General features: G+C 39.9%; 1 protein-coding gene across 6 annotated transcripts in view; it reads right to left on the bottom strand.

Moving 5' to 3' along the window:
• oma1 (OMA1 zinc metallopeptidase) overlaps positions 1 to 26,190 on the bottom strand; it is a 56,450-nt gene that overhangs the window by 10,234 nt on the left and 20,026 nt on the right. For 3 of the 6 annotated variants that reach the window (XR_010963867.1, XM_067990296.1, XM_067990297.1), the window contains exons 4-8: positions 23,889 to 24,062; positions 21,646 to 21,753; positions 14,458 to 14,586; positions 5,490 to 5,564; positions 3,923 to 4,072 (exon numbers count right to left, since the gene is read on the bottom strand). Coding sequence is in view for 3 of the 6 variants with exons in the window: in XM_067990296.1 (XP_067846397.1) it covers positions 3,923 to 4,072; positions 5,490 to 5,564; positions 14,458 to 14,586; positions 21,646 to 21,753; positions 23,889 to 24,062 (636 nt within the window). In the remaining 3 variants the exon portion in view is untranslated. Of the gene's footprint in view, positions 1 to 2,263; positions 2,701 to 3,922; positions 4,073 to 5,489; positions 5,565 to 14,457; positions 14,587 to 21,645; positions 21,754 to 23,888; positions 24,063 to 26,190 lie in introns of all 6 variants that reach the window. The other 3 variants (XR_010963869.1, XR_010963868.1, XM_067990298.1) reach the window with 2 other exon arrangements.

The raw sequence follows: 26,190 nt of genomic DNA, 5'->3' as shown, positions 1-26,190 counted from the left end.
CCTGCGGCACCCCACTAGTTACAGATTGCCATTTTGAAAATGACCCTTTTATCCCGACTCTTTGTTTTCTGTTAGTTAGCCAATCCTCTATTCATGCCAGTATATTACTCCAAACACCATGAGCTCTTATCTTGTGCAGTAATCTTTTATGTGGCACCTTATCGAATGCTTTTTGGAAATCCAAATATACTGCATCCATTGGTTCCCCTTTATCCACCCTGCCCATTACTTCCTCAAAGAATTCAAATAAATTTGTCAGACATGATTTCCCCTTCATAAAACCATGTTGACTCTCCTTGATTGTATTATGAGTCTCCAAATATCCTGCTACTACTTCCTTAATAATGGATTCAAGCATTTTCCCAATGACAGATGTTAGGCTAACTGGTCTATAGTTACCTGCTTTCTGTCTCACTCCCTTCTTGAATAGGGACCTTTCCAGAATCTAGTGAATTCTGGAAGATCACAACCAATGCATCCACTATCTCTGTAGCCACTTCCTTTAAGACCCTTGGATGCAAACCATCAGGTCCAGGGGACTTGTCAGCCTTCAGACCCATTAGTTTACCTAGTACTTTTTCTCTAGTGACAGTGATTGTTTTTAATTCCTCCCTCCCCTTTGCCCCTTGATTTTCTATTATTGGTATGTTATTAATGTCTTCTACTGTGAAGACAGATACAAAATATCTGTTCAATTCCTCTGCCATTTCCTTGTTTTCCATTATTATTCCCCCAGTCTCATCCTCTAAGGGACGAATGTTTGCTTTATCTACCCTCTTCCTTTTTATATACTTGTAGAAGCTTTTACTGTCAGTTTTTATATTTCTTGCTAGTTTACTCTCATAATTTACTTTCTCCCTCTTTATTATTCTTTTAGTCATCCTTTGCTGGTTTTTAAAGTTTTCCCAATCTTCGGGCTTACCAGTAATCTTTGCCATGTTCTATGCTTTTTCTTTTAACCTGATACCATCCTTGACTTCCTTAGTTAGCCATGGTTGGTTCACCCTTTTTGTGGAGTCTTTCCTCCTCACAGGGATATACATTTGTTGCGAGTCATAAAATATCTTTTTAAATGTCTGCCACTGCTTATCCACCATCATACCATCTAATCTGTTTACCCAGTCCACTTTAGCCAATTCCGCCCTTATTCCTTTATAATTGCCCTTATTTAAGTTTAAGACAGATAATTTATCTCGATAAGATTTATATAAGATACATTGGGGGAGAAATTTAACTCACAGCTGTCTGTTTTCCTGGTGCAAAATCAGAGTATGGCCTCGCATTTTGCTTCATGATCTGCTGAGCCCGAACTATAATGGAAGTGCGCCGAACACCATATTGGTTCAGGCAACTTTTAGTTGTCCAGGGTGTCCGTCTGAAACAGGCTTGAGGCTCCTTAAATATGCGAATCCTATGCTAGACTCCATCTGCCGACTGGTTCAGTGTAGATGGTCGATTTCCCACCCTCCCCGACTGGTGAACTGAGGTGCGGCACATGTTTGGCACCCACTGCTCGCCAGTGGCACTGAAGCCGAATTTGGCTTGGGCTTCAGGCCAGCATGGACCGACGCACAGAGGTGGTGTCGCCAACTTGGCATCCATTTTGGTCACAAGTCGAATTTCCCTCCCATTGTCTACAACAAAGCTTTCAGAATCAAAGGGTTTGTGTGTCACTATTTTTGTTTGGTCTACTAAAGTAAGGATGCTCACTTATCTATGTGTGGGATGGAATGAGCACTTATTTTTAATTCATAGAGGATGTGTAATGTCTCACTTTTGTGCGCTTTTTTTAGCCATGCTCCACTTTATCCCATATTTAACACTTGCCTCAAGAGTCTGACAGTCAGCCATTTAAATTTACCTCAATATACCTGAAGGTTTATAACTATCACTATGGACCCCCTTCTCCATTTCAGGAATCAACTCACGGTACATTTTACAAAATTTGGGTCTGCCTTAGATATTCATTTGGGTTCAACGGCGCAGGCCATTCCCACAAGTATCCCTACGACTTGTGTTCAGCATTGTGCTCGCTTTGTCCATTATCAAATCATATAATATCATAACCAGGGTTGTAACAGTAAAACCCCTGTGACCTGAAATGGATATTGTGCCTTTCGCATTTGCCCTCAGACATGCTTCTGCAATCTTTCGGTAGACGGTTTGATGACACTATTAGTGAGACGAGCCCAGATACAAATTTTTAAGCTGCTCGACCTTACAGACAATAAGTGAATGAGTAACTACTATAATCAAATCTTACCTTAATCCAACTAATTTATGTTATCTCCTCGTGAACAAGAACACCTGCCACACTAATCCTTTAGCAGGCTAAAAAAAAAGTCACTTTTCTTGGGCAGCCTTTTTCTCCGAAAGCCTGGCCAATTGTCTAAGCCAAGGCTGGCTTTCTCCTTGAAGGAAGCCTGACTGGATCTTACTGACCTCCCTTTCAGCAGATCTCACCATCTGATGCATCTTAAAAAAGTATGTTTCTCTTCCTTTTGTTTCCTCTCAGCACAGAAAGATAATTGGGGGCTCTCCGTCTGACTTCTTTCCTGTTCAATAAATCACCCGCAGGCCTGTCAATAGAATTTCCGCCTCCTCCCCACCCCCGCGAATGGATTCTCGGCAGACACTCCATGCTGGGCTCAAATGAATAGGATCATCCTAATGATAATAGGCATGGGTGTTTGTAGCAGTCTGAAATAAGATAACAAATTACCTATAGTGCTCAGTCGTTGTGGAACACATCTTCAATGCCCAGCTCATTAACATCAAAACTCATAGCGCCTTCAGCAAAGGCTGTAAGGAGGATTTTAAATTTGTGCAAACCCAGTTTAAATTGAAACCCACTACTTAAATTACATAGAATTACATAGTCTACACCGCTGAAATAAGCCATTTAGCCCAACTGGTCTATGCTGGCATTTATGCTCCACATGAGACTCCTCTCACCCATCTTCATCTAACCCTACCAGCATATTGTTCTATTCCTTTCTCCCTCATGTGCTTATCTAGCTTCCCCTTAAATGTAACTCATTTCAAAATCCCTTCTATGGTAAAACAGTGAAACAAGACACATCTCCCTCCAGCAGCAGAGGACCCTCATATGTGAGCCCTGCAGCTCACTCACAAAGCCCGTGCATCCACTCTAGGGTCTCCACCGTGTCTGCTCGTCCTTCCAGAGACCACAGGGTGCATTGAAACCTGCACAAGAGATGTGCCATTTCTGAGCCTGGCACTTCTGACCCATTGCACTAATTACGGTTTCATGTATTATGTGGCAGGGGATGCCTGCGTTATCTGACAGTCCCAAACTGCTACCCCGCAGCCGGGTCGCCACTGGGTTCAGTCATGGGCTATTCCTGTCACTCTATTCGTCACCTAGCTAAGGCAGCTGTGCCCAGTGAACAATTCTCCCTGTCCCAAGCCACACAGTGTATAGGTGGCCTCCAATATCTCCACAACTGCGGGGGCTGCCTATGCCGGACCAATAAGGCAGGCCCTGTGCTGTGGTGGCCTGGCTTTCTCATCATTGCTTTCAATGTGATCAAAATCAGGTGGGCTCTGTATCGTGCAGGCAATAGGCTCTGTCAGGTGCCAACGTTGAAAATTACCCTCATAATCTCAACTTCCAGAGGTTAAGATCAAGCAACATACAGAGTAGAGATACAAGTTTTCTTGTGAAACTGAAGGTTTTCTGATTTTTAGGTCAAACTGAAAAACCCAATAAGTTTTAGTAATGTCATCTAAATTTCATCAAAATTAATAGCAAAAGAAAACAACTGAATAGTATGGTTTTCTATCAAAAAATGTTCTCAAGAGAGGTCACAGCTGCAAGTCAACAAATTAAAAGAAAAAAAATCACATTTAATGGATTAAGCACCTAGCTCTATCTCGAGAAATGCAGGTTCCTATTTACCTCAGGAATTAGTTTATCCAGGTGTTTAACTCGACGTTCATTTGACGGATGTGTAGAAAACCATTCAGGAATTTCAGATGTTCCAGAAATAATTTTCACCAATTCCAGCTGCTGCCAATATACACTGCTTGCTCTCACGTCCATGCATGCCTAGATTCATGAAAAAGATTTGTCAAACAATAAATTTGTCATTAGCAAATACCTTTGATTAATCACTAAATAAATTTGGTTTGTCAGCTTCTTGCAATTACTTTTCGTAAAAGGAAGTATCTTTTCTTAAGAAAATGACAATTTGGCTGGTTGCTTTGTAAGTGTTTTTCACAATTGTTTTATTAACTTACACTTTATCTTCCACTACTAGTCCTTTTCTAATGAAATCTGTGAAGATTCACTACTAGTGGATCACATTGAATGTATAATTGAGAGAGATAGCAACTGCAATATTTCAGGTATACAAATAAAATTTAGCAAAATGCTAAGAATAATAAAGTGGTAAAGTATGTTGAAGTCCCAGAGGTATAACGTGGGCTTGTACCCGTGAAATAGATTTATATACATTGGCAAGATTATATACAGATAAAAAATAGAAAAGATTATTTGTGTTCACTGTGCAGACATTTAAATCTTTAGTTCTGAACATATTTTAAAGAAATAGTCTAAGATAAAGTCTTACAAAGAACCTATGCCCAGTATTTCTGCAAAAACGGAAATTACTTGCAATTAAAATAATTTTTAAGCTCCCTCAATGACTCAGTTATTAAAGGTGGTGAAAGACCTGAAGTTCTAGTTTCAATCGCCAATCTGCGCTAAGTTAGCTGATCTCAGCCGGTTGGTAGCAAGTGTGCAATTGGCGGGGTAGGGGATTGAAATCAGCTATAGTTTCTACTCCTGATTGTTATCCAGTGACTGTTGTTGAAAATGTCATCTGTGTCCACTGGATAATGACAGGATCAGACTCAACTGTGCGGTCCCCATTAATGAACAGCCTGGCGATATCCGCTAGTTACGGTTACAGATGAAGGATGGGTAATTGTGTGAGGTACCGGAAGGTGCCTGGCACAATGCGCCTCAGCAGTGGTGGTATTTTAAGATACAGATTTTTTAAAAATCTACCAATCAGCGGCCTCCTCACATTCAATGGAACTATATCCCATATGAAATGTTAATCTATCTTTCTCTTTCAGGTACTGACTGACTTTCTGCATATAGATTTCTAACATTTGCTGGTTTTATCTGAGCTTTCTAACATTGACAGGTTTTCTTTTTATCTCTATGAATTTGGAATCCTTCTATCCTTACTCAACAAAAAAGGATACAAATTATAGTCATAAGTGTTGAAATTAGGAAGCCTTAGCATCAATCCACTCCTAGGAGTCTGATTTTCTGTAACATTGAATTATTTTTCAATACACACTTAAAGTATAATTTTCACCAGTTTTTCTGTACAGAATGGTGAGCAAAAGACTTCATGATTATATTACTTGCAATTATTCAAAAATGAAACCTTGTACTGTTCAATACATGACTACGAACCAAGGATCGGAAATCTGTGGGAGGCACAAGTTACCTTAGCAGCAAGTCGCAGTCCAATCTCATCAGCCTCAATCTCTAGTTTCCGGCTGTATGGTCTATCAAACATGTACTGTAGGAAGTAAATTTATTATTGTTAATGGAGATTGATAATACTGACTGATTCTTTGGGTGTGATCTATATTAACAAAGTAGGTAAATCAATGCAACATAATTATTTTGAGGCCCCCTCTGATCTTATTATGTTCTATTTATAGTTTTAAAAAATACTTTCTGATGTGTTAATGTTGTAATTTCATAACCCAGAGTCAATATCTCATAATTTTAGAAGTCAAAAAGTGCAAATGTGCTTGTGGAAAATAACACTTAACAGCCAGCAGTAGTATGTGTGTTAATTCTGTCCATATGATTTATATCAATTACTGTTAATTGTATTCAGGTAGTGGGTATCAATTGGGGACTTTCTTGTATTTATGTGAGAGCTTATCTAGGGTGTGGTGTGTGTGGATCTCTGTGAATGAAGGTTTGGAAGCAACTGAAGACCAGGCTCTAATATTCTATCCTTCACCACCTGACTATCCAATTTGCAACATGGTAGCAGAGAATGGATGCTTAAAGGTGAAGACTGGAAACAACATTTTTTTTGGGGACATAACAAAAAAAAACTTCAAAGTCTAGTGGCCATTGTGGAAAATGGCAGAAAGTAAGTTTAAATCGCCGAGGTACGATTTCCCTCCGATGTTCTCCGAGTTTGAACTGTATGACCAGTGGAAGAATGAGGTTGATATGTGGACACGGGTTACTACTCTGCCAAAGAGAAAACAAGGCATGGACTTGGCGTTGTCACTTCCTGAACAAAGTTAAATCAGAAGTAAGGTATTTTCTGAGATACATGCAGAGCTTTTGGATAATGATGAAGGTTTTACCTTTCTAATAGAATTTCTGGATCAAATCTACAAGAAGGTGCTTATGAGGCCTGGTCAGCATTTGATAGATTTTGGAAAACAGACGGTTATTCCATAGAAGACTATATCATGGACTTTAACAAATTGTACAAAAGGTTGACAAAGTTCAAATTGGGAATCCCTGGATCAGTACTAGCGTTTAAATTACTAGATTGTGCTAAAGTGACTCATGCGGACAGGCAACTGGTCCTAATTGGTGTCTTGTTCTTGGAAAAGGAGACTCTATTGGATCAAATGTCGACTGCCTTAAAAAAATTCCTGGGGAAACAGTCATTCCCTTCAGCCTTCATGGAACAAATGGGGCCTTCCGCTGTGACACAAAGAATAGAAGATTCAATGATTATCAGGTTTCGAAATGTTCCAGATACTAAACGCAGGCGCCAGACCAGATTTCAAAATTTTCAAGAGACCGGACGCAGGCGTCAATATGACGGCAGGATTAAAGAGAGCCAAATTGGTGATGAAAGCAGGTACAGCAAATTCAGTTATATCAACAGAAGACAAAATTGGGACAGTAATAACGGGTGAATGAATCCCAGGAATGCCCGAGGAAAAATCAGTGGATGCTTTGGATGTGACCCTAAGTTTCATTATGAGGCGAAATGCCCAGAGCGAAGATGCAGGGTCTTTGAAATGATGCATGAAGAAAGTAGTTCTGAGGAAGAGCATAAAGACGAAGCGGCTGAAGATAATGATGAAAATGAACAGATTATACTGATCATAAGGAGTTTTAATCCTGTGATGACTGTATTAGTCGCGGATTCCTTTAATTGTGCGGTGTCAGATAGTGCATGTACTTCAACTGTATGGGGGGTAGATTGGTTGAAATGTTATCTTGATTCACTAAGTAGTGAGGATTGAAGCAAGACTAAGGAATATAAAAGTTCTACATGTTTTAGGTTTGGAGATGACAACACCTTGAGGTCACTCAAGATAGCTGAAGTAAGCCATTTTATAAGTACGGATGTAGTCTCTAGTGAGATACCTATGCTTTTGAGTAAACCTTCCATGAGAAAGGCAAAAATGAAACTTGACACGGAACACGATGAGGCAATCATTTTTGGGAAATCGGTTGATCTGCAGTTTACCCAGTCAGGGCATTATTGTATCCCCTTAATAAAACCTGATGTTTCTCATCAGTGTGTTAGGCAAGTATTAATAGCATCAGGCGATAAGGATAGGACAGGAAAAAAACAAATTATCTTAAAATTACATAGACAATTTGCCCACCCTACTTGTCAATGTTTAAAAATCCTGCTAAAGATGCAGGTGTAGTTGATGAGTATATGAGGCTAATAAACAAGATTAGTGAGAACTGTGAAATCTGTAAGAAGTAGAGACGGACATCCCCCTCCCCCCTCACCCCGTTCTATTGTAAGTATTCCATTAGCACGTGACTTTAACGGGATAGTTGCCATGAATCTAAAGGTATGGGACAAAGACCTGGCTATGAGATTTAGTATTTCTACACTAATATATAGTAAGGAGAAGAAGGTTATTCTAGATAAAATTATGGAAAAATGGATAGAGACTGGACTTGGGACACCAGCAAAGTTTTTGATCGATAATGGAGGTGAATTCGCTAACGCGAAGTTCTGAGATAGGTGTGAGAATATGAATATAATTGTCATGAATAAAGCAGGTGAGAGCCCTTTTAGCTTTGTGAAAGGAATCATGCTGTGATTGATAGCATGGTGCATAACATTTTGGCTGATCGACCAGAGTGTAAACTGTCAACTGCCCTAACATGGGCAGTTCATGCAAAGAATTCTCTTCAGATGGTTGGAGGATATAGTCCTTACCAACTAGTCTATGGGCGCAATCCCAAATTACCTTCTGTTCTTTGTGATAATCCTCCTGCTCTAGAAGGTACTACAATTAGTGCCATTTTTTCTGAGCATTTAAATGCCATGGATGCAAGGAGATAGGCTTTTATCAAGGCTGAGGTATCAGAGAAAATTCGTAGAGCACTGAGGCATCGTATTAGACCATCTGAGACAGAGTTCAATTCAGGAGATTTGGTTTACTATAAAAGAGAGGGTCATAGGGAATGGAAAGGCCCTGGTGAGGTAATAGATCGTGATGGTAAGACTGTACTTGTCCAACATGGCAATCAAACTGTTAAGGTTCATTCCTCATGATTAATTGGAATTAATTATAAAATCTCTGAATAGTTAATCGAAGTAAACGAGGCACCTTGTGCCTCAGATTTTCATGATTTTTTTTGATGAGGTTCCTGAGGTACAGAATGAGGTAGATCAAGGGCTGGACAGTGGTAATGTCAGTGATCAAGAAACACATTACAGAGCTATCACATCCACAGAACAATTACCCAAAATGGATACACGGGTGACATATATTCCAGAAAGGACCAATGAATGGAGGGACGCAACAATTTTGGGATGTGCAGGCAAAGCTACTGGTAGGTTTAAATTTTGGTTTAATGTTCAGGATGATGGCCATGAAACGAGGTCCATGGACTAGCAGAATGGGGTAAAAATGTGGAGAGTACGAAAGTGGACTACAAGTAATGATAGGGAGTCCGGAAGTGAATCTCACGTTAGAAAACGATCAGGAACTAGAGACGAAAGAGGGAGATCTCGCAGTAGTAGTCCCTATAGAAGTGGAATTTGAAGACGTAGTTTGACTAAGTCAGACGGTGAAACAAAGACCACAGAACAATCACGTAACAGAACTAGAAACTTAAGTCCTCATGATCGTGAAATTTTGGTGGCTGCCAATAAACTTGAGGATAAATGAGTAAGAGAGGCAAAACAAAGCGAGTTAGATGCTTGGAAAGAATTTGGAGTTTAATCGGAGGTAACAGATAAGGGTCAACCAACTTTGTCACATAGATGGGTTTGTACTAAAAAAGTCCCTGCAGATGGGAATAATAAGGCTAAAGCGAGGTTGGTGGCTAAGGGTTTTGAAGAGAAACTGGGTGATATAGATGTTCAAGTGAGTTTTCCCACTGCTGGAAAGGCAATCTTAAAAATCTTTTTGGCTCTTTTGGCAACATAGTCACAGGACTGTAGGTCAATTGACATAAAAGCTGCATTTCTGCAGGGTGATACTTTTCAGAGAGATGTGTTTCAAACTGCCTAAAGAGGCAGCAGATGCGGAACGAAAACTATGGAAACTAAAATGCTTCTATGGCCTGAATGATGCTTCCAGGGTATGGTATTTTTCAGTAAGATCTGTTTTGCTGAAATAGTTTTTCAACTAGAAGCAGATTCTGCCATGTTTTGTTGGTACCATAACGGAAAACTTTCAGGTGTCTTCATGATGCATGTTAATGATTTCTTAAGGGGTGGTACTGTGGAATTTGAGAAATTCGTCATTAATAAGATTAGAGCAGAATTTAAAATTGGGAGTGAGGCCTGTGGGGCTTTAAATATATTGGTTTGGATATTAAGCAGAGTGGGTCTGGTATAACTTTAAATCAACAGTCCTATTTGGAGTGTTACTCCCATCCCAGTGAATCGTACTAGGTCAGCACAGAAAGGTGAAGTTATAGCTAAAGAAGAGACAGAGCAATTACAAAGCTTGATTGGTCGGTTGAACTGGCTGTGCACTCAGACTAGACCAGATGCTAGTTTTGATGTTGGAGTTAAGTACTTCAATGAAATACCCATAGTAGAGAATGTCTTAAGGGCAAATAAAATATTACAAAATTAAATATAGACAAATGTTTACTTAAGTTCCCATCTTTAGATGACCCAAAGAACATGAAGCTAGTTATCTTTAGTGATGCTTCACATGCTAATCTTTCTGATGGGTATCCTAGTACAGCTGGTTTCAAAGGGGGTGATTTTAAACCCCAAGAACGGGTGGGTTGGGGACGGGTAGGATTTGAAAATAGTTGTTTTTTTGGGTCGCAACCGCAAAATTTTCAGACTTTGCATTCCCAGCACCGATGTTAAACCCGGAAATAAAGCCGGGTTGTGGTCGCAACCCAAAAAACAACTATCTTCAATTCCCACACGCCCCCAACCCACCCATTCTTGGGGTTTAAAATCACCCCCATAGTGTTTCTTATGGGTGAGAATGGGAAATGTTGTCCTTTAGCTTGGGAAACTAAGAAAATAAAGAGAGTTGTTAAAAGTACTCTGGCTGATGAAACAATGGTTCTTGTCGATGCAGTGGATATGGGATTCTATTTGGCAAATATTTTGAATGACATCCTGTACAATGGAAGTACAGTATACCCACTGAATGTTATGTAGACAATGGTTCGTTGTGGGATAACGTACACTCTACCAAAAATGTGAGTGAGAAGATTACGGATTGACCTTGCTGACTTGAAACAAATGCTGGAGAGAAAGGAAATCTCTAAAATTAAATGGGTGGATTCAAGCGATCAACAGTTGGATTGTTTTACTAAAACAAACACATGTACGAAGAAATTATTAGGGGTCCTAGAGAAGGGTCGCCTCACAATGTAATGCTTTAAATAGTATAAGTTGTACAGAGTATGGAAGTTTTTGATTTTTTGAAATTTTTGTTTGCATTGTATATATAAAGTTTAATTTTATTTAAAGAGAGAGAAGGAAATCTGTTAATTGTGTCCATGTGATTTATATCAATTATAATTGTATTCAGGTGGTGGGTATCAATTGGGGACTCTCATATCTATTTATGTGAGAGCTTATCTAGGGTGTGGTGTGTGTGGATTTCTGTGAATAAAGGCTTGGAAGCAACTGAAGACCAGGCTCTAGTATTGTATCCTTCACCACCAGGCTATCCAATTTGTAAGATGTGGTGTTTCATTTAAAGAGGTACTTTGGTTTTACAAGGAGCTAGGTGCATGTAAAATAAAACATTATACGATGGCTGTGGGCTCTGGAGCAATGCAAGAACCAGCAATGATGCCCCTTTTTCGCAAGGTTACTTTCAATCAAAACATGTCCTCGTCCATGTAGCCACTCGAGTTTAGTGTCAAAATTTCAGATAAAAGCAGGGAATAAAATATCAAAATACCAGCAGGAAATGTTATGTGAAAATCAGAAATAACAATAACTACTACCTCTGAAATTTCTACACACCATAAGGAACTGACTCCGAATGCAATTAAATCACTACATACAATATGGTAACTAGGATGATGCAGTTAACCAGGTCCACACCATCGTGTATATCAAAGTTCTTCAAAATTTAACTGACATTATTTGCCACTGCATAAACAGAATATCACATGGTGTGACAGATCACAAGAATTGCTTCATACGAACAGTACATCTCCCATGGTGTTGATAGCGATAAGGCAGATGACGCAGTGTGTATCGTGTTTGTCTGGATATTTATTCCTTTTTTTATGCTTGTGTTTGTCTGTCTTCTGTTGTACTCATGCATGCATTTCTTTTCCTTTTGGTTTCTGTCTCTGGGCAGATTTGCTATTTTTCCTTTTTTTGTCGGTTTCTTGTTTCCTTTCGGTAGGGAAATGGTGAGCTGTATAATGGAAAGGGTCTGCAGGTTTCATTTTGCAGTGGCGGCTGTCGGGAAAAGAGACTTTTAGTGCTGAACGGCTATTTTTCTATCTGACCCCAAGTCACTGTGTCATTTCCGATTCACAACTATACCATTGCTACCATTGGTTCTGGTACTGCTGACTGTGTCCTAAAACCGTAACCATCTATCCTGCATCTCCCTGCTTTAAATCCCTCCAATCAGTTTTCTGCCCCTACCCGATCAAAAAACTGCCCTAAACAAAGTCACAAATCACATTCTCTGTGACTATGACCATGGTGCATTTTCCCTCCACAGCCTTTGACATGGTTGATCCCATCATTCTCCTCCAGTGTCTCTCCTCCGTTGTACACCTTGTGTCTCAGGTGCCACTGCATGGAACTGTCAGTACCCACTGCCTTGCCCTGTCAGAGCATCCTCGAAGCCCATGCCATCTCTTTTTCCCTCTGAGCACAATGACTTCCAACATGACTCCCTATCTAACAGTGGCAAGACAGAAATGATAAAAATTAAAATTTAGGAGTACAGACACCATTTAAAATTTTAATTATTTCCAAGTAAAGTGTATTTTAAATTTAAAAGTGGAGAAGCCATTAAAAGTAAAACTTACCTGGAAATAATTGAAAGTTTAAATGGAAACACTGAGGTAAAGAATTATTTTCAAAGGGCCAGGGGCAGAACTAAGACGAAGGCTAGGTCGGTCAGTGGAAATCAGTCCCAAGAACAAGGCTAGTCCAGCTCGTGGGGTAGAAGTGGCAGTGAGGCCACGGAACAGCGCTAATGGCCGTCAAGACTAGGGAGAGGAAAAGCTGTCGTCACAATCTGGGAGAGGTATTAGGAAGAACATAAAATGCATTTTAACACATTATTAAACTGTTAAAAAGTCATATTATGTTCCCTACTAAACAAAAATTACAATAACTGCTTATTGTGATCGAAAATATGTTTTGAGGAGCAGGACAGTATGTCCTGACACAGAAAACATTGAAGGGAACCTCAGTGTAATAATTCAATTTTATTCCAGCATGCCTAGTCAGAGAATTCGCTGTTTTATAATAATAGGGGTGTTACACCGTGTAACACAATGTATTATCAGGACTACAGATTTACAGTGACCGAATAAGTCAAATTGCATATTTATTACATGGGATTCTGAGATTTCTACTGGTGGTTGTGGGAATTTACCAATTCTATCCATTTTTACTTGAGAACTGTAAACCTGTGACCTATACATTCCTTTAATGATGTTCTCAATTGTTATCTTTCACTTTATCTCTTTAAAACCCAAGATTCACAGCAAAGTGGTAGGGAAGGCAGGATGGAAATAGGTACTTGGTCTTTAGCAGGACAGAGAAAGATGGGAGTTGGCAGTGCTGGGGGTGGTCCTAGGGGTTGTCAGAACTAGTTGAGGCTTAGACACTGGGAACATTGCAGTGATGGACCTTATTGGTAGTAAAGTGGTGGTGGTCCTGAGGAGGGGTGGGGGGCAATTTTTCTTTTATTTCACAAAAGCAACGCAGTGCTGTAAATCATAATACGTAGAAGTTACAACATGGAAACAGGCCATTCGGCCCAACCAGTCCACGTCAGCATTTACCCTCCAGACAAGCAAATAGTTCTAATCACGTTTACCCACCCGGTTCCCATTTCCTTTCAACTCCTTTTCCCTCATCAACCAATCCAATCAAGTCAAAAAGTATCATTGCATCTCTTGCTAGTGATGTCAACATGGTGAAAGTGATGTACAAATCTCCTTCCTTCACAAATAAAAGGTTACTTCACATTTTCACTGAAGTTTAAAAGGTAAATGCTTGCAGCTTTTAAAAGTGTGGGCTTTAGAAACAGAGAAATTTCTCTCTAAAATATTAAAGTAAACTAAATTTTCTGGATGCATTACTACAAAAGCTTTAAGTACTTACTCCCCAGGGAATACTCAAGAAAATAAACTAAAATTTACCTTTGGCATGAACCTATTTTTGACACTCAGCATCTGATTTGATGGGCCACAACTGGTGACAGTGGTATCTAGTTTTGTATAGTAATAGATTCTGGCTTGAGAGCTAATTTTATTAAAATACTTAACTCTTTCATAAAACTTTTTTAAAAATCACAATGCTCCCCAAATGAGAGTCAGGAAATGCATCACCCAGCAAACCAATCAATGATACAGAATTGGGAGGATCCAGTTTGATCCCAGTTAGCTTACATCAGCTCGAACAGAACCAGGGTTGTTAGAAATGACCTCAGCACCCTGCACCAGGAAAGGAAAAAATATCAGCGAAGGGTTTCTCCTTCTGATTGCTAAAAATTTGCTCACGCTCACTTTTTACATCACGTAAATGAGGTGCTGGGGAACTGCTGGCTCTCATGGAATCAGAGCCCAGCATGAGTCAATGCCTTGGAGAGAAAAAGGGAGGTGATAAAAACACCACATTTTGATCAAACTATGATTTTCATTAGTGCAATGTCATTACTGTTGTTACAGATTACTACTGCTCACTTCCATTTACTGACTTCAAAACAGATCTAGAAAGAAAAAGGCACAAAAAGTGGGTGGGGGGCGGAAATTCTCACCTGAATCAGTTTGTTTTGGATCCATTGTCCCAGAAGAGCAAGACTGTCCCGAGGGAACACAACCCAAATAAGTGTCAAGAAAACGAGGGACACAAAATCCAGGAGCTGAATAATACTTGCATGTTCTGCCTTGAAATCAACATGACCAGAAACCATGTAAGTTAGTGGTTATGAATTTAATTGAAAACAAATTATACTCACATAAATATCATTACAACCCTGCCAGACCTACGCATGTGTAATGGATCTCGTTATCCGCACTTCAATTATCCAGATTTTCCATTGCCTCATTGCACTGTCAACTAACACCAACCTGTTACTGTGTGACATAAATAAACCCCATAACCCATCAAAGATTAAATTAAATTTATATTAATTGCATTCTATTTGTCTTAATTCCCGTGCCTAGGGTATTGCTGTATGATACATGCAAGGTCTTCAAGAGAAATTGTTTCTTAGTCAAAAACTAAACCCAATGTACCTCTAAACCTCTGGCAGTCAGCTGATATTGCATTCAACTACTGCAAGGAGGGTCTCCACACTTGTGTATCATACACAGTAAAATGGATCTTAATTTCTTTAATGAATGGGCTGAGATAACACTGAATTTTTACCGTGACTGAATAACAGGGCAATAATCATAAAATCATAGAATGGTTACAGCACAGAAAGAAGCCATACGGCTCATCGAGCCCTTGCTGGCTCTTTGTAAGAGCAATCAAGATAGTCCCATTTCCCCGCTCTTTCCCCGTAGCCCTGCAAATTTTTTCTCTTCAAGCATTTATCCAATTCCTTTTTGAAAGCCACGATTCAATCTGTTTCCAACACCTTTTCAGGTAACGCATTCCAGATCATAACTACTCGCTGCGTAAAAAAGTTTTTCCTCATGTCGCCTTTGGTTCCTTTGCCAATCACCTTAAATGAGTGTCCTCTGGTCTCGACCCTTCTGCCAATGGGAACAGTTTCTCTTTATTTACTTTATCTAAACCCTTCATGATTTTGCACCCCTTTAGAATTGTACCATTTAGTTTATATTGCCTCTCCTCGTTCTTCTGTCCAAATTGTATCACCTCACACTTCTCTGCATTAAATTTCATCTGCCACGTGTCTGTCCATTTCACAGCTTGTCTATGTCCTCTTGAAGTCTATTACTATCCTCCTCACTGTTTACTACACTTCCAAGTTTTGTGTCATCTGCAAATTTTGAGATTGTGCCCTGTACACCCAAGTCTAAGTCATTAATATATATCAAAAAAAGCAGTGGTCCAAATACCATGTACCTGGGGAACACCATTGTATACCTTCCTCCAGTCCGAAAAACAACCATTCACTACTACTCTCTGTTTCCTGTCACTCAGCCAATTTCGTATCCATGCTGCCACTGCCCCTTTTATTCCATGGGCTTCAATTTTGCTGACAAGTCTATTATGTGGCACTTTATCAAACGCCTTTTGAAACTCCATATACACCATATCAACCACATTGCTCTCATCAACCTCTCTGTTACCTCATCAAAAAACTCAATCAAGTTAAACACAATTTGCCTTTAACAAATCCATGCTGGCTTTCCTTTATTAATCCACACTTGTCCAAGTGACTATTAATTTTGTCCCAGATTATTGTTTCTAAAAGTTTCCCCACCACCGAGGTTAAACTGACTGGCCTGTAGTTGCCAGGTTTATCCGTACACCCTTTTTTGAACAAGCATGTAACATTTGTAATTCTCCAATCCTCTGGCACCACCCCCATATCTAAGGAGGATTGGAAGATTATGGCCAGCGCCTCTGCAATTTCCACCCTTACTTCCCTCAGCAACCTAGGATGCATCCCATCCGGACCGGGTGACTTACCTACTTTAAATACAGCCAGCCTTTCTAGTACCTCCTCTTTATCAATTTTTAGCCCATCCAGTACCTCAACTACCTCGTCTTTTACGGTGATTTTGGGAGTATCATCTTCCTTGGTAAAGACAGATGCAAAGTACTCATTTTATACCTCAAACATGCCCTCTGCCTCCATGCACAGATCTCCTTTTTGGTCCGTAATCGGCTCCACCCCTCCTTTTACTATCCGTTTACTATTTATTTGCTTACAGAAGACTTTTGGATTCCATTTTATGTTAGCCGCCAGTTTATTCTCATACTCTCTCTTTGCCCCTCTTATTTCCTTTTTTAGTTCTCATCTGTACTTTCTATATTCAGCCTGGTCCTCACTTGTGTTATCAACCTGACATCTGTCATAAGCCCCCTTTTTCTGCTTCATCTTAATCTCTATCCCTTTTGTCATCCAGGGAGCTTTAGCTTTGGTTGCCCTACCTTTCCCCATCTTGGGAATGTACCTGAACAATCTCCTCTTTAAAGGCCGCCCATTGTTCGATTACAGTTTTGCCTGCCAATCTTTGATTCCAATTTACCCAGGCCACATCCATTCTCAACCCACTGAAATTGGCCCTCCTCCAATTAGGTATTTTTACTCTAGATTGCTCCTTGTCCTTTTCCATAACTAAATAAACCTTACAATACTATGAACACTGTTCCCTAAATGTTCCCCCACTGACACTTATCATAGAATCATAGAAGTTACAACATGGAAACAGGCCCTTCGGCCCAACATGTCCATGTCGCCCAGTTTATACCACTAAGCTAGTCCCAATTGCCTGCACTTGGCCCATATCCCTCTATACCCATCTTACCCATGTAACTGTCCAAATGCTTTTTAAAAGACAAAATTGTACCCGCCTCTACTACTGCCTCTGGCAGCTCGTTCCAGACACTCACCACCCTTTGAGTGAAAAAATTGCCCCTCTGGACCCTTTTGTATCTCTCCCCTCTCACCTTAAATCTATGCCCCCTCGTTATAGACTCCCCTACCTTTGGGAAAAGATTTTGACTATCGACCTTATCTATGCCCCTCATTATTTTATAGACTTCTATAAGATCACCCCTTAACCTCCTACTCTCCGGGGAAAAAAGTCCCAGTCTGTCTAACCTCTCCCTGTAAGTCAAACCATCAAGTCCCGGTAGCATCCTAGTAAATCTTTTCTGCACTCTTTCTAGTTTAATAATATCCTTTCTATAATAGGGTGACCAGAACTGTACACAGTACTCCATGTGTGGCCTCACCAATGCCCTGTACAACTTCAACAAGACATCCCAACTCCTGCATTCAATGTTCTGACCAATGAAACCAAGCATGCCGAATGCCTTCTTCACCACCCTATCCACCTGTGACTCCACTTTCAAGGAGCTATGAATCTGTACTCCTAGATCTCTTTGTTCTATAACTCTCCCCAACGCCCTACCATTAACGGAGTAGGTCCTGGCCCGATTCGATCTACCAAAATGCATCACCTCACATTTATCTAAATTAAACTCCATCTGCCATTCATCGGCCCACTGGCCCAATTGATCAAGATCCCGTTGCAATCCCAGATAACCTTCTTCACTGTCCACAATGCCACCAATCTTGGTGTCATCTGCAAACTTACTAACCATGCCTCCTAAATTCTCATCCAAATCATTAATATAAATAACAAATAACAGCGGACCCAGCACCGATCCCAGAGGGACATCGCTGGACACAGGCATCCAGTTTGAAAAACAACCCTCTACAACCACCCTCTGTCTTCTGTCGTCAAGCCAATTTTGTATCCAATTGGCTACCTCACCTTGGATCCCATGAGATTTAACCTTATGTAACAACCTACCATGCGGTACCTTGTCAAATGCTTTGCTGAAGTCCATGTAGACCACGTCTACTGCACAGCCCTCATCTATCTTCTTGGTTACCCCTTCAAAAAACTCAATCAAATTCGTGAGACATGATTTTCCTCTCACAAAACCATGCTGACTGTTCCTAATTAGTCCCTGCCTCTCCAAATGCCTGTAGATCCTGTCCCTCAGAATACCCTCTAACAACTTACCCACTACAGATGTCAGGCTCACTGGTCTGTAGTTCCCTTGCTCCACTTCATTCCGTAGAACCAAATCCAGCAAAGCCTCCTTCCTCATTAGATTGGAAACACACTGATCAAGAAAGTTCTCCTGAACGCACTTCAGAAATTCCTCCCCCTCTTTGCCCTTTATACTATTACTATCCCAGTCTTTATTAGGATAGTTGAAGTCCCCCATTATAACTACTCTATAGTTCTTGCATCTCTCTGTAATTTCCCTGGAAATTTGCTCCTTTATATCCTTCCCACTAATTAGTAGCCTATAGAGTACACCCAGTAGCATAATGGTGCCTCTATTGTTTCTTAACTCTAACTAAATAGATTCTGTCCTTGACCCCTCAAGGACATCCTCTCTCTCCAGCACTGCAATATTCTCCTTAATCAATACTGCCACCCACCACCCCTCTCCTTTTTTTCCTTCCCTATCTTTCCTGAATACAAGGTACTAAATATTCCTGAATACAAGGTATTCAGGAATATTTAGTACCCAATCCTGCCCTTTTTTGAGCCAGGGCTCCGTTATCGCCACTACATCATATTCCCATGTGGCTATTTGCGGCTGCAACTCAACAACCTTATTTACCACGCTTCGTGCATTTATACACATGCACTCTAAACCTATCTTAGACCACCCTAATATAGAGTGGTTTTAGCTATCCCAAGATAGACTGGAATAAAGGAATGTTTTTTTAGAATGTAACGAAACACCGATTCCAAGATTAGTATGTTTTTATCGCAACAGGGAAAGAAGCGCTGCTTGCAGTGTTGCTGGGAAATGAAGTGGGGCAGAAAACTAATGTGAGAGTAGGAGGACAACTGCAAAATAGTAATCACAACATATTTAGGTTCAATGTGAAAATAGAAAAAGATCATGAATATTCAAAGATGAAGGTACAGGACTAGAATAAGGCTACGTTCAAGAAGATAGGAAAGGTCTTTTACCAGATTAACTGGGCAGAAAAATTAGCAAATAGGACACGCAGTCATCAATGAAGAATCTTCAAAACTGAAATGGATACACTATAAAATATTCCTATAAGGTGAAAAGGGGGTGTATCAAAGCAGTGGGTTCTGTGGATAGAAATAATACTAAGTTGAAACTTAAAAGGGCGACATATGATAAAACTTTGCAAAAAAAAATCATGAGGAATATAGAAAGTGTAGTAAAGAGATGAAAGGGGAGATTAGATGAATTATTTCAAAGAAGAGCAAGGGAGTTCTCCCCGGTGTCTTGGCCAAGATTTATCCCTCAAACAGATTATCTGGTCATTATCACTTTGATGTTTATTGGACCTTGCTGTGTGCAAATTGGCTGCCGCATTTCCTACATTGCAACAGTGGCTACTTTTCAAAAAGTGCGATTTCGGGTGTCCTGAGGTCGTAAGAAGCATTATATAAATGCAAGTCTGTCTTTTTTAATGAAAAAGACTAGCAGTTAATTTAAAAGAAAATAGTAAGTGATTTTATAAGCATATTAGAAGTAAAAAATAATTCAAGAGAGGGTAGGATTGCACAGAGGATGATGGGGGGAATCAACTTGTGGAAGATAAAGATATTGCAGAGACACTAAATATACTGTTTGCAACCCCAGTGTACTATTTAACCCCAAACTGAGTTTCTGACCCCATATCCTATCTATCAAAAGAACACCGAATTCCATTTCTGTAAGTTTGGCCATCTCCTCCCCTGCCTCGGCCCATCTGCTGCCGGAACCCTTATCCATATCTTTGTCACCTCTAAACTCGACTATTCCAATGCTCTCCTGGCCAGCCTACCATCCTCCACTGTCTATAAACTTCAGCTCATCCATAACTCTGCCGCCTGTATTCTAACCCACACCAAGTCCCACTCACCCATCACCCCTGTATTTGCTGACCTACTGTGACCCCAGGGGCTCAATTTTGAAATGGTGTCAGATTGGCAGTGGGGGGGGGGTGAAGATGTGCTTGGCAAACACAAAAAAAACTTATCAGACATGAAGGGCCTGGTTTCACCAGGCGTGAATCGAAAGCCGTTCAGGTGCGTTTAAAATCGGTTTAACTATCTACTGTGTCAGAAATAAAGTACCTTAAGTACCTCAATGAGGTGCATTTGGTCCTTTAACTATCATCCAGCCAACTTCCGCATTCATGAGGCACACGTGCACACAGGCGCGTCTGTGGGAAACCCGGAAGTCGGTGGGTTAGGGCCGACTTCCTCACCCGCTCTGGATTTCCCCAATTTTCACAGCACCCCCACCCCGCCCCCAACGCACCCGCAATTTCCTTTGAAAATCGGGGCCCTGGTCACCCAACGCCTCAGATTTAAAATTCAGATCCTTGTGATCAAATCCTGTCATGGCTTTGCCCTCGTTATCTCTGGTATGCCTTCCTTCATTTGGTGGAGAGTAAAAGAAGAAGAATGTAACAGCACAGTGTACAAAGATACTACTTGGGCTTGAGTCCAGATTTACTGAAGAGCAATTCAGAGGAGCTTTGTGTTGCATGTGATTCAAATTACATCTAACCTACAACTGAGTAACAGTATTACTACTTGTAAGACTGGTATAGCATACACAAAAAAGCCTCTGCTAAAAGTCTGCAGGAGTCTAGTTTCTGGCTGTTAACAGGGTTGACCTTTGCCAAAATATTGACCACCGAGGTGATTGTAATGTACAGAATTTTGTGGAAGCTACAAAGGACATTATATACTTTTATATATGTGTTTCATTCTTAAACTTACCACAGTATGTCCAACAGCACAAAGAAGCCTAAAACAGAGGCCAGAACACAATGCTTCTTGTCACAATGTGCACGGCTATTTTTAGTTTGCTCAAAAATGATTATAACCTCCAACAATGCCTTCCTGGTTAGTTTCTGCTCTTCTCTAATTATAAGTACTTATACTGGGGTGGTACAGTTTAGTGCAGTGTTAGATGTAATAGTAATGTAAATCTACCAGTAACACAGGTGTCCACTGTAAGACTGTTGCAGGCCAAGTCCTAAGCCTCTAACTGCAATAACTGCCAACTGCCTTTCCTTCTGGTATCAGATTTGAATACTGAATGAAGCCCATATCATATCTGACCAATATATATTTTTCCAGGTCTTAGTATCATTTCACAAAGATATCCCCGTTCTAATGGTGAAACGGTAGCTCATATGTCTAAAACCTTAATTAATTAGTGGAGGCTTTAAGATTGTAACTCCTAAACACTTCCTTTTCCAAACCACCAAGAGCAATGAAGTTGTACTCACCCCATGTGCGAGGAGACAGTGAGCCATCTCATGACCTAGAATGCATGCCAGTTGATCAGTGTCTGCCACTGCTTTGAACAGCCCAGTCAAAACAAACACCTGCCCATTCTGTGGCAAAGGAAAACCAATACTATAAGAATGGCATACTTCATCAATCATCTCTGTTCAGACAATGAATTAGAGACGGTGAACACTAAATGCTGACAATTTAACCTAATGTTGAACAAGCGTCTCAATATTTTAAGTGACAGGAATCCATTAAATTTTGGCTATATCAAGGCTGTTTTGAAAATAAAAAGTTATATGGTGTTACATTATAATCTACAGAGGGTTTGCTATTTTCTTGTAGCTGGAGATGAAATAAACCAGCCGCCACTACGGTTCAAATTCTTTCATGGTAACTTGCTGCCCATCACTGTACAATGCCCACAATTGACAAACAAATCTTATGGGACACAGTAGGTGAGTGGGAGGGTGGGAAAGGAAAAAGGGGGAGTGAACTGCTCCATAAAGTAACAAATGGTGGAATACATTTCGAGAAACCATATTTTGGGGTGGATAGCTGGAATTTTGTAGTTAAGATGTGTTACAGACTTGTAGCACAGTATCACTTATACTTGCTGCACAGTTATTTGGTAGGTTTGAAGGAAAAAGGGTAGAAAATATTGGCCTAAATTATCCAATGTGACACATCTACCGCAGCACAGGACTTCTGCTCAACACAGAGTTGCCCTCCTGCCTTATATCCAGCTCAGGGGTAATTTGAATGTGAGAGATGGGTTTCCTGGCCTCTGCCAGGAAGTCGAGCCGGGGGTCTGCTGCAGTAGTAAGAAGGCAGCTGCCAACCTGCCTGAAAAAAATGTTTTTGTGTTAAATATTTTTCTTGATGTAGATGGGATTTATACACAACCACGTTCTGAGAGCGACTGCACGGGCTCTCTTTCTTCAAATCTCCAAGGACCCCTCCACTGGCCATTGAAAATAGCATTTAAATTCTGTAAAATTAACATACACCAAGTGCATATACCAACTTAGCAACAGAAGGGTGAGCAAAATCCATCAAACCTGCCCCATCCAGTTAACAGTGCAAATGTATAGAGTAATTTATTTCAAATGGTGAATAATTTTCTTCATTTAATAAAAATATATATAGTTTTTAAACATCTTCTTTCTTTGATCAAAACATCTTTAGGGCAGTGCACTCTCAATTCTACCAGTGATGTGTCAGTTTGAGATCACCCTGGGTAATGCACACTGTCCAGTCCATCTAGTAAATGTGGTCAGGTTGTGATGGCGATGGTGAAATCATTAGCAAGAGCAGCTACAATCACCAGCTGTTCCATTTCAAAACATCATATATATTAATTCCCAATTCTCCCAGCCAATCATATGCTACACCACAGGAAGTGGGCCACTGACCTGTTCCTAGTGAGCAATTAATTTCAAATATAGGTTAGTTTTACAGAACTGAAATACTACTTCAGACTTTGAGGTATATTTTCTATGTGTAACCAGATGGTGATTGTTGTAATACTGTAATTATATTTAACTTGAGAATGTTGCTTAACCCTGTAAATCTGATCAAATAACATAACTGAGTAGTACAACTTATGCACTTATTTCATCAGTAAATTGGTTTGTAATCCAAGGAATCTCTCTTTGCTGTGATCTTTCTCCCCTATTGAGTGATGTACATGACGCACTTAGAGGCCCACCACAAAAGCACAGCTGAGATTGGAAACTCAGTAGCATGGAGGAAACTGTGCCCCTCCCCAGTGGTGTGGCCCTGTGCGCTGGAGCATTTGTATACGGTTAATGTAACTCTGCTAAATTCACAATTATTAATGCCACCTGGAGGCCTTGATTAAATAACATTCTCAGCTATATTTTAGTAAGAAATTCTAATTGGCACTGATTATTGTCTTGCTTGTATGTATAAAGCAGCATCAAATATAGATTCGTAGGGATTATGAATTAATTGGAACGTGAAACTGATTAAGTTGAATATTGTTAGCATTGTAATGATATACCAACTGCAGAATAATACTATCAAGTAAGGCACAAGAGAGTATAATAAGGAAATTATTTTTCAATTGTAAAGCAGAATTTATAACGGAATATATATCATAATTCTGATAGTACAGTAAAGATCCTCAATAAAACTGCTACGTAGTCAGTCTTTAACATAATATATTAAATGTTTACATCTTTAGCTTGAAGCTTTTTCAGGATTTGTTTCTTACTGGCAAAACAAAGGCATTTATCTCTGGATCTTCAACAATGTTAATACTCCACTTAGTCTCAGAGACTCCTGGGATATCTTTGTTTTTTTCAACCAACTGGTTGAAAACCAACTGAATGATCTGATAGGCTGGGTTAGTCTCAGGCAGAAATTTATCCTTGTAGTTCTCCAGAACCTAAGGACAGGGAGGAAATAATGAGAAACAAATATGATTTCAGTATCCATCATTCAGGATAAAGTGTACTCAGTAATACATTTGGAAAAAAAAATTAGACATTAATCAAGTAGTATTGTTAAGTGACTATAAAATCCTTTTGTTTTTCTTCCCAGAACCCCTTGGTCTCCTAGGTCATGCCATGACTGAGGCTGCCTTTCTCCCTGGGCTCCAACACTGCCACAATAAGCCAGGCACTGGAAGGTGTGAAAGCATAGCCCAGGTATGACTCTCCCTAAGATTTTTCTTCCCCAGCAGCAAAGGTAAGTTCAGAAACTAAGCTCAATGGAGGCTATCAGAGCTTTATTCTTCCACTCCAAGACTCTGGTGCTCCAATCGGTTACCCAAGTAAGGAGGAAATCCCCAATAGCCCCACTGTAAACACTGGACAATACCATCAGTCCAGTGGCTACTTATTCAGCCACTGTATCCAGGCCCACGAGGACTCCCTCCCTCAACACCTCTGATTCATTGTCTTCCTCCCTGCTTTCAAAAGCCTCTTAAAGACCCCTCCCTTCAATTGTGCTATTGACCCCTCATCCCTTTTTTTTCCTTTTCCCCCTTTTATTCACTGTCTCGCAAAATATTCTGAGACATTTCTATGCATAGGATGAGCATTACAAAAATGTACGTTATTGTTCTTAGTGCACGCACTCAGCACAGCAAGCAATAAAATACAGTATTCAGAGCAATGTTGAAATACCCCTTGCAAGAGCTATATCTGACCATACTCACTGACAGCATACTCTAAGCCCTATACTGATAAAAGGCAACCATGCTATTGCCTACGTCAGAGTGGCTTTAGGCAAAATGTCTAATCTGTATATTGTTATGTAAGAGAACAGTATTGTGCAGAGTCAGACGTTTCAGAATTCACCTATACTTCTTCAAATTCTCACAATGAATTGATTACAGCTGGTATATATATTTCTTTGTGAAGATAGCTTGCAAAAAGATTGATTTGTGAAGGAAGATTATTGACTTCACCAAGTTTAATCAAAACCAGCCAATTCCTCCTATGTTAAAAACAATTAGTTTATGATTGCTTTATATCTCTAGTATCTTTCCAACACCAATTAGTGTAAACAAAGAATAGAGAATGTCCTAATTGTTGGATGTTTCTTAGCATGGTTTGTAAGATCATTTCACAAGTTACTAAATGGTTTTGTTGTCACCATTAGATTTTTGGTAAATTTTCTTCTAACTTCTACTGAATGAAACTTAAAAAAACCATGCACTACATTTTACTTGTGCTTTACACTGAGTTAAATGCATTCATGTTCCACTCACAACCTGACAGTCTGACAAGCTATTATTTGTAATGTTAGGGGTCATCACTCCATTAAGCGGCAAATTATTTCTGGTGTGTAATATGTAATCATAAGTGTGTTGCTGCTAAGTGCCCTGGTTTTACCTACAGTGCATATGTAGGAAAGAAATTCTTGTATTTAAATAACACCTTAAACAGAAATACTTTCTGAATCTGTGGCTTTTCATTTAGTAGATAGGAAGATCAATTTAAAATTGTACTTAATCTTTATACAGATTGCAAAGTATGATCATTGCCATTTGATGGTCTTGAAAAATTGGATACATTTTCTGCTGACATATACTTCCAAACGACAAAGGCTGCAGACTGTGGAACTGGCTGCTGTTCTCTCAGTCTGTTCCAGGAGCTTGAGGTCATACTCCACTCCAAAATAAGAAACACTGAAAAATCCTGTTTCTGTATTATATAACTGGCTTGCTGGAAGCTGCTGCTGACAACTGTCCTTAGTTGTTATTCTCTATGCTATATTTTGCATAATACAATAATCAACTATATTTGATCCTAAAGGATCAATGTAGCATTTGGATGAAGTGTAGGAAGATGAAGACATCCTATACTTGCAACCATGTGAATGATAGAGCTGCTAATCCAAACCTATTTGCTTAATGCATAGTGCACAGTTCAATCAATCCAACTTTACTTCAATTCCTATGTAAACTTCCAGTGTCAGATAGATTGTAACCAAGGGTCAAGGCAAGGTCTCCAGACTGAAATATAGAGCAGCACTCCACTCTGACCTCAGTTTATCATAGTGTAAAT

The sequence above is a fragment of the Heptranchias perlo genome, chromosome 9 (assembly GCF_035084215.1).
Source record: "Heptranchias perlo isolate sHepPer1 chromosome 9, sHepPer1.hap1, whole genome shotgun sequence".
Taxonomy (NCBI): Eukaryota; Metazoa; Chordata; class Chondrichthyes; order Hexanchiformes; family Hexanchidae; genus Heptranchias; species Heptranchias perlo.
This window is presented reverse-complemented; position numbering and strand designations above follow the sequence as displayed.